Source organism: Pseudophryne corroboree, chromosome 6, assembly GCF_028390025.1.
Source record: "Pseudophryne corroboree isolate aPseCor3 chromosome 6, aPseCor3.hap2, whole genome shotgun sequence".
NCBI lineage: Eukaryota > Metazoa > Chordata > Amphibia > Anura > Myobatrachidae > Pseudophryne > Pseudophryne corroboree.
Genome location: NC_086449.1, coordinates 99,689,697 through 99,701,983, shown reverse-complemented (window position 1 = coordinate 99,701,983; position 12,287 = coordinate 99,689,697). Strand labels below are relative to the sequence as shown.

Here is a 12,287-nt window from a genome sequence, read left to right as displayed (position 1 = left end):
GCCGACTCAGAAGGTCCCCCAGAAGCCCAGGATCCCCCTTTAGGGGCAAAGCCTGCCACAGAAGCAGGCACAAAAACCAGAGGGCGCCCACCCGCAGGGGACAACAAAACAAAAGGCTCCAGAAACAAGAAGTAGATACCACCTACAATCTTTCTGATCGAGAACTCACCCCATTGGAAATTAAAGTATTAAATCGTGGACTCTCATTTGTCCCTACAAATGAATTTGATGAACTGACCTGGCAAATTGATCTACACAAATTCACTCGCAAACTCCGCTTACAAGAGCACTTTCAAGATCAAGTTCCAGTCACCACTTCAGAACCGCACCAGTCCTTCATTAACTCCACCCGCAGCTCCAAGTTTGATCCACCATCGTCCAATCCATCAATAAAAACCTTTACACGGTTACTGGACGATTCCTTGATGAAGTACACCCAGGCTAATCAGAGTCATCATCGCAACATGTCACGCTCTGAATTCAAAGCCCTAAAGCAACTTGCCACCTACAAGGATATAGTGGTCCGCCCCGCAGACAAGGGGGGTGGTATAGTCATTATGAATTTAAGCGACTATAAACAGGAAGCATACCGCCAGCTGGGTGATACATCAGTTTATGAAGCACTGACTGCGGATCCAACCAAACAATTCAAAATTGAAGTGGATAACATCCTTGATTCAGCATTCAATACCGGGTTAATAACCAGCAAACTATGCAAAGCGCTCAAACAAGATTTCCCTGTGGTCCCCCTGTTATTTCTGGTCCCCAAAATACATAAGAGTTTAGATCATCCTCCCGGCAGGCCGATAATTTCTGCGCACAAAGCACTTTATCAGCCGATCTCCATTTTTCTGGACAGTATATTGCAGCCGCTCATCCTGGCGCAACCAAACTACCTCAAGGACACTACCAGCTTCTTAAATCTACTCAAGACAGTCGATGCGATACCCGCGGAAACCATCATCTGCACAGTTGACATCTGTAGCTTATACACCTGCATTCCGCACGACCAAGGGCTAACGGCAATGAGATCGTTTTTAACCAAAGCCAATATGAGCAATCTTGATCATGATTTGTTCCTGCGATTACTCGAACTGATACTAACCCACAATTATTTTTTATTCGATGGAAAGTATTATCGGCAAGTAAGCGGCTGCTCCATGGGAAGCAATGTATCTCCCTCGTTTGCTAACGTCTTTATGTTAGAGGAAGAACAGGCTATGTTTTTCAATAATGATGTTTACTCACAATATATACTACATTATTGTAGATATATAGATGATGTGTTTTTGCTCTGGACCGGAGGCAAAGAAAGGTTTGAAAAGTTCATCGGAGTCATTAATAACAGACAGTCCACCATTAGAGTCACATCGCAGTGTGACCCGATTAAACTAAATTATTTGGACGTTAACGTCATCATCAAAGACGGCATGTTGCATACTGAGGTGTACTATAAGCCAACCGACAAAAACACCTTATTACGATACAACAGCCATCACCCCACTGCCCTCAAAAAGGGGCTTCCTAAATCTCAATACATGAGGGCAGCCAGAATTACCAGTGATCCGACACAACTGGAATCTGCTCTGGATAATGTCACTACAAGGTTCAAACAGAGAGGCTACAACAGCAAATTATTACTCACCAACGAACAAAAAGTCTTGATGACAAACAGAGAACAACTTCTAACTCCGACCATCAAGAAGAGTAATGACATTGTACCATTCGTGGCACAGTATAATACATCCAGTGCTGTAATTCCACGGGCCCTTAATGCACTGTGGCCCATAGTTTCCACCGATAAGAACCTAACTGGGCTAAGGAGGAAAAGACCCATGATGTGCTACAGAAGAGGCAGAAGCATTAAAGATTTTGTGGTACATCCAGACATCACAGGATTTGATTCCACGCCTACCACTAATTTTCTAACTAAAACATCAGGCTGCTATAAATGCTTAGGCTGTGAAACCTGTAAAACTATGATCACTGGCACAAGGTTCAAATCCACCTCCACAGGGACTTCCTACAGTATCAAGCACGTACTCACCTGTACTACAACTCATGTAGTCTACCTAATTACGTGTCCATGTAAACAGCAGTACGTAGGCAAGACCATACGCAATGCCAGGGAGCGATTTGCCCTGCACAGGTCCGCATTAAAAGCAGCACTTTTATCCAAGAAATCGGAACAACCCGTGGCCAGACACTATGTCGAGAAGCAACATACGTTGAAAGATTTACAGTTCCAAATTATTGACCATATCCCCATTAATCCAAGAGGCGGAGACAGAGCAGCCACCCTACTTAGACGGGAAGCAACGTGGATGTATAGATTGGACACTGTGAGGCCGAAAGGTCTTAACGACAGAATCCAATGGAGTGTCTTCTGAGTAATATCTATTAGCACTTGTCTCCACCATTTGACTATGGGGACGGTTGTATTGTTGACATTTCTGATCATGTACCAGACCCATCAGCCCTCACACTTTATGACTTATGCGTGCCGCTTAATATGTATTTCTCTCACTGGTATAGTATTGTATAATTTAGGTGTTTATCATTAATGACTCTTTGATCCATTATGAGATTGCTAGTGCTAGACTACCAGGTGATCTTTTAATCCAGTTTATCATGTCTGTTTTTGGTATGCTGTATGTTACGACAGCACACTGTAACAGTTTCTTCCTATCTTATGTAATTGTCATTTCACTCTCAATCACCCTCAGCCTGAAGTCACGCTTCCTCCGCAACCCCAGCACCCGCACTTGCCGTAGGCATCCATGGCAACCAAGGAGCGTCTGGTTGCCAAGGCAACGTGACGGCCCGGGACACGCTGGAGGTCACGTGACCGGGGCATTGACACGTCACCACATCCAGGGCGGAAGCTCCAGGCTCCCCAGGACGCTGCACACCTTCCCACACGTGGGTCCTCCTCACCATAAAGGTAAATGTTTTGCACTGTTTTCACACTTTGTATTTGGCTCACCTTGAAAAAGGGGCTTGCGTGCCCCGAAACGTTGGAGTTACCAGCCATGAATTAAAAGCACCAGCACTTTATTCACGCTGTGTCAGTCTCTGAGTGCCGCTGTTTGTTACACAGTTTGCTACCTGCATTAATTCCTCCAGATGGCACCTGAGCAACATATCCATCGCTAGGAGAGTGCCGATCCGACAATTGCAAGTATATATATATATATATACACATTTGCTGTTTATCTATATAGGCCAGGGATCGTCATTACTGATAGAAAACAAAAGCGTATGTCAATCAATCTCTGTTATCCGTGCAATTCATGGTAACATTGCAGCTTGAATCTCTTCTGAGTGCAGATGTATATATAGTATGTGATAGTTCAATAATATTGTTGCAGCACAGTGATAGTAACAGTTTATATATCAGTCGTTAAAAAAATGACGTTATGGTTATTATGTTGTGACTACTCAAACACACATCACCCTGTAGCTGAAAAGATTGATTGATTGATTGATTGATTGATTGATTTATAGTACGCATATCAGGATTTCTTTGAACGTCTCGTAGCATATTATGTACATTATGTGTATGAATATGCTTCTATAACATTAATATGAAAAATAGCAATATAAAAAAAAAAACTATATACGGAACTCTGCAGTGATTTAAACATTGTGATTGGCCGTACGGTAGCCTAATTGCTGAGGTGAACGTGTATCAAACAGCTCAGTGCAATGAATAACCAGAAATACATTAGAAATCCTAAACTGTGCTGCTGGCAACGTTTGGGGCGTGCCTGTTAAAGAAAGAAAGGCAATACATGACTCCTCCTGCCAAGGTTCTCACAGTCACCCATCAGGTCCGCCCTACCCCTTAATAAAGGGCAGCTAAGTGAGGCGTGACGTATTCTCACTGATCGCAATCCGTTTGAGAAGATGTCAGGCAGAGGCAAAGGCGGAAAGGGACTCGGGAAAGGAGGCGCTAAGCGTCACAGGAAGGTGCTGCGGGACAACATCCAGGGCATCACAAAGCCTGCCATCCGCCGTCTAGCACGGAGAGGAGGCGTGAAGCGCATCTCTGGTCTCATCTATGAGGAGACCCGCGGGGTGCTGAAAGTGTTTCTGGAGAACGTGATCCGGGACGCCGTCACTTACACCGAGCACGCCAAGAGGAAGACTGTCACCGCCATGGATGTGGTCTATGCTCTCAAGCGCCAGGGACGCACCCTGTACGGATTCGGAGGCTAAAAATTGAGGCGCATCTAATTCCTTCACTCACACACAAAGGCCCTTTTCAGGGCCGCCCATCACTTCTATAAGGGAGCTGCGCTAACATTGTATATTATGCCCCATATCGTTGTCCTGAGAACCCTTTGATAGCGTACATTAATGTAAACCATTTTTTTTCCTTCTTATTCGTTCCCTCTGCTATTGGTTGCTGACTTTATTTGTGTTGATGCAAGCAGAAAATCCAATGGCGGCACAATCATTTGCAGTCGCTTATGAGAATCCATTGCTGAGTTGTACTGAGGGTACTGCAATGTCATGGCTAGTTCTAGGAGTTACATTGTGAAAGCATAGGGAAACGTATTTACTGAACGACACCTCTCAAGCATTACACGCGGTAATATAGGATTACATTAATGGGTATTATTATATAACTGCAGGGGAAACGGCGACTCCACTCACTTCCCGGCTAAATATGTCCGTGCAATCATTTATCCGTGCCAAATATTCCTGTTATTTTATACTTACAATTAAATAACACATTGTAACCTACTTCTATCTCATAGCAGCGGTACCACTGCATTGAAAACACACACACACACACACACACACACACACACACACACACACACACACACACACACACACACACACACTCTCTCTCTCTCTCTCTCAGGGACTGACGTATCTTGGGTAACACAATCGTTCTCCTGCTCGGTTTGCTGGCCCCGCCGAATAAATCACCGGATTACGTACAGTATGTTCTTAAAAGCAGTTTCTTTACGACTACAATAGATTTTCAGCTACGCTGCCGTCTGTACAACCACCGGGAAGTGTGTGCAGAAGGCGCCGGGCTTTCCCGGTGCTCGCCTAGGTCCGAGTACACAGGACGGAACCATTCAGCTACTGATTGATTTGGAAGCCAACAGTTCACACCGTGCGCCTACAGCTCTGCCTGGACAGGGTGGGTGGCTCTGAAAAGAGCCTTTGGGGGGATAACAAGGAAGCGAGGCTGCGGCTTCTTTTCCATCACTTCTTGGCCGCAGCTTTCTTGGGCTTAGCTGCCTTCTTGGCCGGGCTTTTTGCCGCTTTTGGCTTCGCTGCTTTCTTGGCCGGACTCTTGGCGGCTTTGGGCTTTGCCGCTTTCTTGGCCGGACTCTTAGCCGCCTTCTTGGGCTTCACAGTTTTAGGCTTCTTCGGGCTTTTGGCAGCAGCCGCCTTTGCGGGTTTCTTCACCTTCTTGGGGCTTTTGGCTGCACTCGGAGCTTTCTTGGGCTTCTTCGGGGACTTGGCCACTTTCTTTGCCGCTGGTTTCTTGGGTTTCAGAGACTTCTGGGCGGCCTTCTTGCTCTCCAGCTGCTTCTTATTGAGCTTGAAGGAGCCGGAAGCGCCGGTGCCTTTCACCTGGGTGAGCGTTCCTTTGGTCACCAATCCTTTCACCCCCACTTTGATGCGACTGTTGTTCCTCTCCACATCGTAGCCTCCGGCAGCCAGAGCCTTCTTCAGGGCGGCAAGAGAAACCCCACTGCGCTCCTTGGAAGCGGCCACGGCCTTTAGGATCAGCTCGGAGACGCTGGGCCCGGAAGACTTGCCGCTTTTCTTGGCTGCCCCTGCAGCTTTCTTCGGCTGCCTCTTCTTTTTGGCTGCGCCCTCTGACGGCGGGACAGCGGCGACGGCTGGTGCAGTTTCTGCCATGTTAGCTCAACGTCACTTTATCCAACAAATAGTAATCCTACACAAGCCGCTGTCTGACGTCTTTTATATACGGTGCCTGCTGTGCTGTAATTGGCTGCTGAGCCTGGTGCGTTCTGTGCTCCCATTGGCGGAATAAGCAGCCCTTGTAAACCCTTCCCTGTCTGTGTGTAAGGGGAAATCTGCCCTCACCTTGTGTTTCCCTAGCGCAGAAAAAGAGTCTTTTATAGGGCATGAGAAAAGCAGCGTGCCGCCTCTCTGCACCACACCAGTACTCCAAGGTCTCCCCTAAGCCTATATGGCCATTGCTAGCCAAGGCGCTGCAAAGAGACCCAGGAATAGCCGCTGTCAGCTCACTTACACCAGGCTGGATCTGCCCAGCATATAACACATCTGTACTTTTCTGCGAGGCTAAAACGTCTGATCGGGGCATTTTTCTCTTTCCCTGGCACTACATGTAACGAAGGTGATCTGGGGCTCAGTCTGTGCAGGGGAGGCAGCATTTTCAAAGATATAAAGGTGATGTGTGGGCTCCGGTACACCCGGGTGGCTAGCACAGGCAGGTTGCCCCACAGCGTATTGGCAGTCTTGTTTAGGAACTCTAGTTACTGTGACAAAAGAGAGTTACCCAGCATAGTCAGCCACAGGTTAACCCTGCTTGTGTGAGATTCTCCCCGTCGTGTAGAATGTTGGTGGGTTTTTCCCCAAATGTTTATAAAATGACCCATACAGACATGAATGTATATTTATGCAAGATATGTGTGTCAGAGTGAGGGCAATGGTGATCTGTTCCCATTACCATTCCTCTTTTAAAAATGCCAAAGTATGAGACTTTGTCTTGTTTAATAGAGGACATTGGAGCTCTATAAGAGGAATACTTCTATTCCTCTCACGTAGAATCAGTATGAATATTCATAAAAATAGAGGGAAACTAGGAATATTAGGGAACATTAATTAGGGGGATACAGGAATAATAGAGAGGAAGGTATAGGGGGATAACTAGAGAGACCTCTTGTAATTGTGCTAGGTGAGAGGAAGGGATGAAACAAGGAAATATAGGGGGGGGGGAGAAGAAGAAGAAGAAGAAGGGGGGGGGAGAAGAAGAAGAAGAAGGGGGGGAAGAACAAGAAGAAGAAGAAGAAGAAGAAGAAGAAGAAGAAGAAGGGGGGGAAGAAGAAGAAGAAGAAGGGGGGGGGGGGAAGAAGAAGAAGAAGAAGAAGAAGAAGAAGAAGAAGACAAGTATTCTGCAGCACTGTAGACATAAAAACCTTAGCATTGCAGATTACAGTACACAAGGGATAACATCAGAAGGGTTGAAATTCTTATCATAATATGGGAGAGTAGGTAATTAACGGGAGTAAGAGATGGTCAAAGTGCTTACATGGCCATTGCTAATTGCAGAATAAAAAAGTGGATGCTATTTTAAAGAAATGACATAATAGTCCGATGATTTTGGAATATAAATGGATGATATACATATATGCACACAATAGTTCTGGGGAATGAAATTAAATGATGCAGCTTGCAGAATAAGAAGAGAGACAACAGTCACCCGAGGAGGAAGGGTTCAACTAATCTTACTTTTTAAATGTATTACCGTGATAAAAGCAGGTGCTGCAGGTTCAGCACTGGACGTCACTGACGGGCAGCAGGAGAAAGATGCGCCGAGACCACAAGGCTGAATGTCTAGAGCAGAGGCGGCTGCGGAGCGGAGCATCAGAACCTCCGGGGGAAACATTGTGTCAACAGAGATCCACTGTGGATGCAATGCTGTGAGGAGAAGGGCAACGCAGAGTAACAGAACAGAGTTCAACTGCTTTCACCAGTGATGGAAAGCACAGATATGGGCTAGGGCAGGTCAAGAGCCGTGTTGAGAGGAGAGGATCGCCATAGAGGAATGGAAGGCAAATGGAGATGGACGTGAGATGTGGACAAACAGAGATGATGACTGCTAACTGGAGGGCGTGGGCCAGCAGCAAGTACCATCAAAGTCTGAACCTCATCCCCAATCCATGATGGCAGGCTGGAGTAGGGCTCTAGAGCGCTGAGAGTCTACAGAGAAACTCCAGAGCAGGTAGGGGGACCACGGAGCTGGATCTGGGCCACACCAGTGGCTTTCTGCGTCTCCAAGGATGGTAGAAAAATAAATAAATAAATACATCAATAAATTAATTAATTAATTCTGACCCATGGTAAATATATATTGGCCTTAAATCCCTATGGTCCCATTTAAGAGCATAAACTCTATTATTTTATCATAAGTTGAACTTTTTTCCATTTTTTAAGATTGCAGGTTTTTTTTTTTTTTTTTCAAGAACCAGCAAAATGGATATAAATAAATTACATGTGCATAAATAAAAATTCAGCGATTATAATGGAACAACAAACGATTGCTTGTATACGCAGGGCCTTTAGGTTTTTTTTTTTTTATTTAGTTTCCACTGAGTAGTAGAAAAGCCCCTTTCTATAATCCAGATCTACAGTAGCCTTGTATTTTCTTCATGCAATGTCCCAGACATATAAGGTTTAGCTTGTGGTCTAAATGGATACATGTGCATAGTTTGTATCAACAAATGTTTCAAAAGAAGAGTTACAATTGTATCATACTATAATACTGTTTCCCATTAGTATCAAATCGTTTCACACATGCAGAAGTTCTATTCATACTCAATTCTACAGCTACCGTACTCACTATATGCTTGTAACTGCATAACATGTATTTATAGTTTAATAATGAAACGATTGTTATTTTAGATCATGCAGTATGCAGGTTGTTTCTCTCCCCCCCGTTTTCCTGCACTCATATATTAAGGTCTCACTGGAATTAGTAGGTATAGCTTGTAAGTACATATAATAGTATTTACTGTTTTCTGTTAGTATAATCAGTTTCCAACGCATTTCGAATATCTGATTATACTCAAATCTAAAGCTATAGAATATGCTATGTAAGGGGGGTATATTCTTCTACTTTACAAGTACAACTGAGAAGGGGGGAAGAAGAGAAAGAAGAAGGAAAAAGAAAAGAAAAACCAATTCTTGGCGGTCTTTTTGAAAAATCCAAGGCTTTGTCTAAACCAGTCAGGTCGAAGGGCGTTTCTAAGTCCTCTTATCACAGGGCAGCAATGCGTATAAATAGAGCTGTAGAACGGCAGCTCTCTATTCATTCTCTTTCTTTCCACATACTTACGTCAGACATGGCCAGGACCAAGCAGACAGCGCGTAAGTCCACTGGCGGCAAAGCTCCCCGCAAGCAGCTGGCGACCAAAGCCGCCCGGAAGAGCGCCCCAGCTACCGGCGGTGTAAAGAAGCCTCACCGTTACCGTCCCGGGACCGTTGCTCTTCGGGAGATCCGCCGCTACCAGAAGTCCACTGAGCTGCTGATCCGCAAGCTGCCCTTCCAGCGTCTTGTGCGGGAGATCGCCCAGGACTTCAAGACTGACCTGCGCTTCCAGAGCTCCGCCGTCATGGCCCTGCAAGAGGCCAGCGAGGCTTATCTGGTGGGGCTCTTCGAGGACACCAACCTGTGCGCCATCCACGCCAAGAGGGTGACCATCATGCCCAAAGACATCCAGCTGGCCCGCAGGATCCGAGGGGAGAGGGCATAGATACTCGGCACTTCCTATACACGCAACAACACAAAGGCTCTTTTCAGAGCCACCCAAGTCTTTCTAAACGAGCTGCAGCATAAGTTACCCCTCAATGTCAGAGTAACAGGATGCGGATGAATCCTCCGCTCTCCACCTATAGCGGCTTTAAAGGACAGGCCAAATCTGTTCATCTTAAATATATATAATATAATGATAAGCAAGCCCCAAAGTGAATAAAGGGATGTTAACTATCAAAAATAACTAAATATTTGGCCGGACTGGTTCACCGACAGTACATCGTTACTAGTGTTCCGCCTAGATTCCCTTGTAAAATTGTTTTCTTCAGCAGGGATACTAAGAGGATAGTCTCATATTTTTTTTTTCAATGACCAAATACTTTTATTTCATGCAGCTGTTTTCATCCTGGCTTTGTTACGTCACACAGAGAATATGGTTTCTCCCTCTATATACTTTATACGGATCAGCTTCCCACTCCTATAAGCGGAAGGGGCCTCATTTGCAGCATGCAGTTATTGCAAAGGGAATATTCAGACTATCGTTAGATTTCACCACAACTGACCAGGGCTCCTAAAGGGTAAGGGAGCGTCTATAGCTTTAGCGGTTGTATGGACGGGATGTGGAGATGAAAGCGCGGCTAGCCCGTCAGATATCGCTACAACACAAGCAATGGCAGTACACACAGCTCTCCTGGGAAGACGTGGGTGGCTCTGAAAAGAGCCTTTGTGTTGTGTGCCGGGTACATATCGTTTCTGTGGTGGAAGCTGCCAGCCTCGCATTACTTGCTCTTGGCCGGTTTGTGGCTCTCGGTCTTCTTGGGCAGCAGCACGGCCTGGATGTTGGGCAGGACGCCTCCCTGGGCGATGGTCACCCCACCGAGCAGCTTGTTGAGCTCTTCGTCGTTGCGCACAGCCAGCTGCAGGTGGCGGGGGATGATGCGGGTCTTCTTGTTGTCGCGGGCGGCGTTTCCGGCGAGCTCCAGGATCTCAGCCGTCAGATACTCCAGCACCGCGGCCAGATAGACCGGGGCACCGGCTCCCACTCGCTCAGCATAGTTTCCTTTCCTCAGCAGACGGTGAACGCGACCGACTGGGAACTGGAGACCGGCCCGGGATGAGCGAGTCTTGGCCTTAGCCCGGGTCTTGCCGCCTTGTTTGCCTCTGCCGGACATGTTCAGTTCACAAAGCTAAGAATTTCTTCTAACAAACTGAGAGGAAATGTGAGCCTGTAATACCGCCCTCCTCCTATATATACACTCAGAGAGGATCGACCGCGTGCTCTGTGATTGGTTTGCTTACAAATGAACCAATGCAGCTCAAGTTTATCCACAGACCAATCCGCAATATGTAGTGTGGGGGGTTAGCTACCACTCAGCGTCACGTGACACTTCTACCCTATAGTGTTACCAGAAGCGGCGAAGCCTCATTTGCATAAGATGCCTATAAATAGAGCAAAGCCGGGCGGTGTACGGCACAGATTCTCACTGCTTTGTGTACAAGAAGTGAGTGGTGAAAATGCCTGATCCAGCAAAGTCTGCGCCGGCGCCCAAGAAAGGCTCAAAGAAAGCCGTAACCAAGACCCAGAAGAAGGATGGGAAGAAGCGTAGAAAGAGCAGGAAGGAGAGTTACGCCATTTACGTCTACAAGGTGCTGAAGCAGGTGCACCCTGACACCGGCATCTCCTCCAAGGCTATGGGCATCATGAACTCCTTTGTCAATGACATCTTTGAGCGCATTGCGGGGGAAGCTTCCCGCCTGGCTCACTACAACAAGCGCTCCACCATCACCTCCCGGGAGATCCAGACCGCCGTACGCCTGCTGCTGCCGGGAGAGTTGGCCAAGCACGCCGTGTCCGAGGGCACCAAGGCCGTCACCAAGTACACCAGCGCCAAGTAGTTTCCCTTCCTTCTCCGATCCATCAACACAAAGGCTCTTTTAAGAGCCACCCACCTCTCTCTCTAATCGGGCTGAAACTGTAAATCGGGGTAATAGATAGGCATTATGTAGCAGATGTCGCCGTTAGTGCTTAGAAAAAGCAATCCATAGAGCAGTGACCGACCGTGTAGTTTCTGCAGAACTAGAGAATGATTGTGTCTCATTGAAATGTTACACAGTATCATTAGATTGTAGCAATTGTGTTACTATCACCCTGATGATCACAGATGCTACAGGGTCGTTGGTCTCTCAAGATGCCCTGTGTAGTGTGCTACTGTTACTGTATCATCGCACCTTAACACCAGGATGCAAACTCCGGTATCAGTGCAGGTATATTCTACCCAATCCATTCTTAGACACCCGTTTCCGAGAGCTTGGTGATCATACAATGCTTGCTCAGGCACACATGCCTGCCTTGCTCAGCAGAATAACAGAGATACAGGGGCGGCTGAGCAGCAGTGTTCCGGATCGGGACTGGATGAGAGGGAGAGGAGAGACCGAAGCGCAGAGCTGGCACGCAGACCGAGCCCGGGAGCCAGGCAACTTTTAGCCTTTACAGTGACTAGTCAGGAGCGGCAAGGCATTGGGGTGATTTTGTTTTGTCCCGCCGAAATCTGGTCGACACTCATTGGTCGATTTTGAATATTCCTCTTCCTATCTGAAGGCGGATGTGTGCGGGACATTTGCTGTTCCAATACACGCGTTCTGTATTTGGGAAATATATCGGGTACATTGAAAAAATAAAGTCAAAACAGTAAGGCATGTATTATGTCTGTTGTGCTCATCAGAGTTCGGCTTCATAACTATTATGATAGCCGTTAAAACATCAATGAATCACACGGGGATAAGATAATAG

The 12,287-nt window shown here is 46.6% G+C and overlaps 4 protein-coding genes across 5 annotated transcripts; 2 read left to right on the top strand and 2 right to left on the bottom strand.

The window, feature by feature from the left end:
• The first annotated feature begins 3,909 nt into the window (after positions 1-3,909).
• On the top strand, positions 3,910-4,221 carry LOC134934380 (histone H4). Its single transcript, XM_063929830.1, has one exon. The coding sequence runs from the start codon at positions 3,910-3,912 to the stop codon at positions 4,219-4,221; it is 312 nt and encodes a 103-aa protein (XP_063785900.1).
• A 1,008-nt stretch (positions 4,222-5,229) lies between these two features.
• On the bottom strand, positions 5,230-5,895 carry LOC134936477 (histone H1B-like). Of its 2 annotated transcripts, XM_063931525.1 has the most exons (2): positions 5,302-5,895; positions 5,230-5,268 (listed from the first exon to the last, which is right to left on the bottom strand). In XM_063931525.1, exons 1-2 carry the CDS (start codon positions 5,893-5,895, stop codon positions 5,230-5,232), a joined length of 633 nt encoding a protein of 210 aa, XP_063787595.1. The 2 variants fall into 2 exon arrangements, with proteins under 2 accessions (XP_063787595.1, XP_063787594.1); XM_063931524.1 differs by having other exon boundaries at positions 5,230-5,895.
• A 3,189-nt stretch (positions 5,896-9,084) lies between these two features.
• On the top strand, positions 9,085-9,497 carry LOC134936478 (histone H3). The gene has a single exon (XM_063931526.1). The coding sequence runs from the start codon at positions 9,087-9,089 to the stop codon at positions 9,495-9,497; it is 411 nt and encodes a 136-aa protein (XP_063787596.1). The 5' UTR covers positions 9,085-9,086.
• Positions 9,498-10,275: 778 nt separating this feature from the next.
• Positions 10,276-10,699, bottom strand: LOC134934880 (histone H2A type 1-like). The gene has a single exon (XM_063930221.1). The coding sequence runs from the start codon at positions 10,666-10,668 to the stop codon at positions 10,276-10,278; it is 393 nt and encodes a 130-aa protein (XP_063786291.1). The 5' UTR covers positions 10,669-10,699.
• Positions 10,700-12,287: the final 1,588 nt, after the last annotated feature.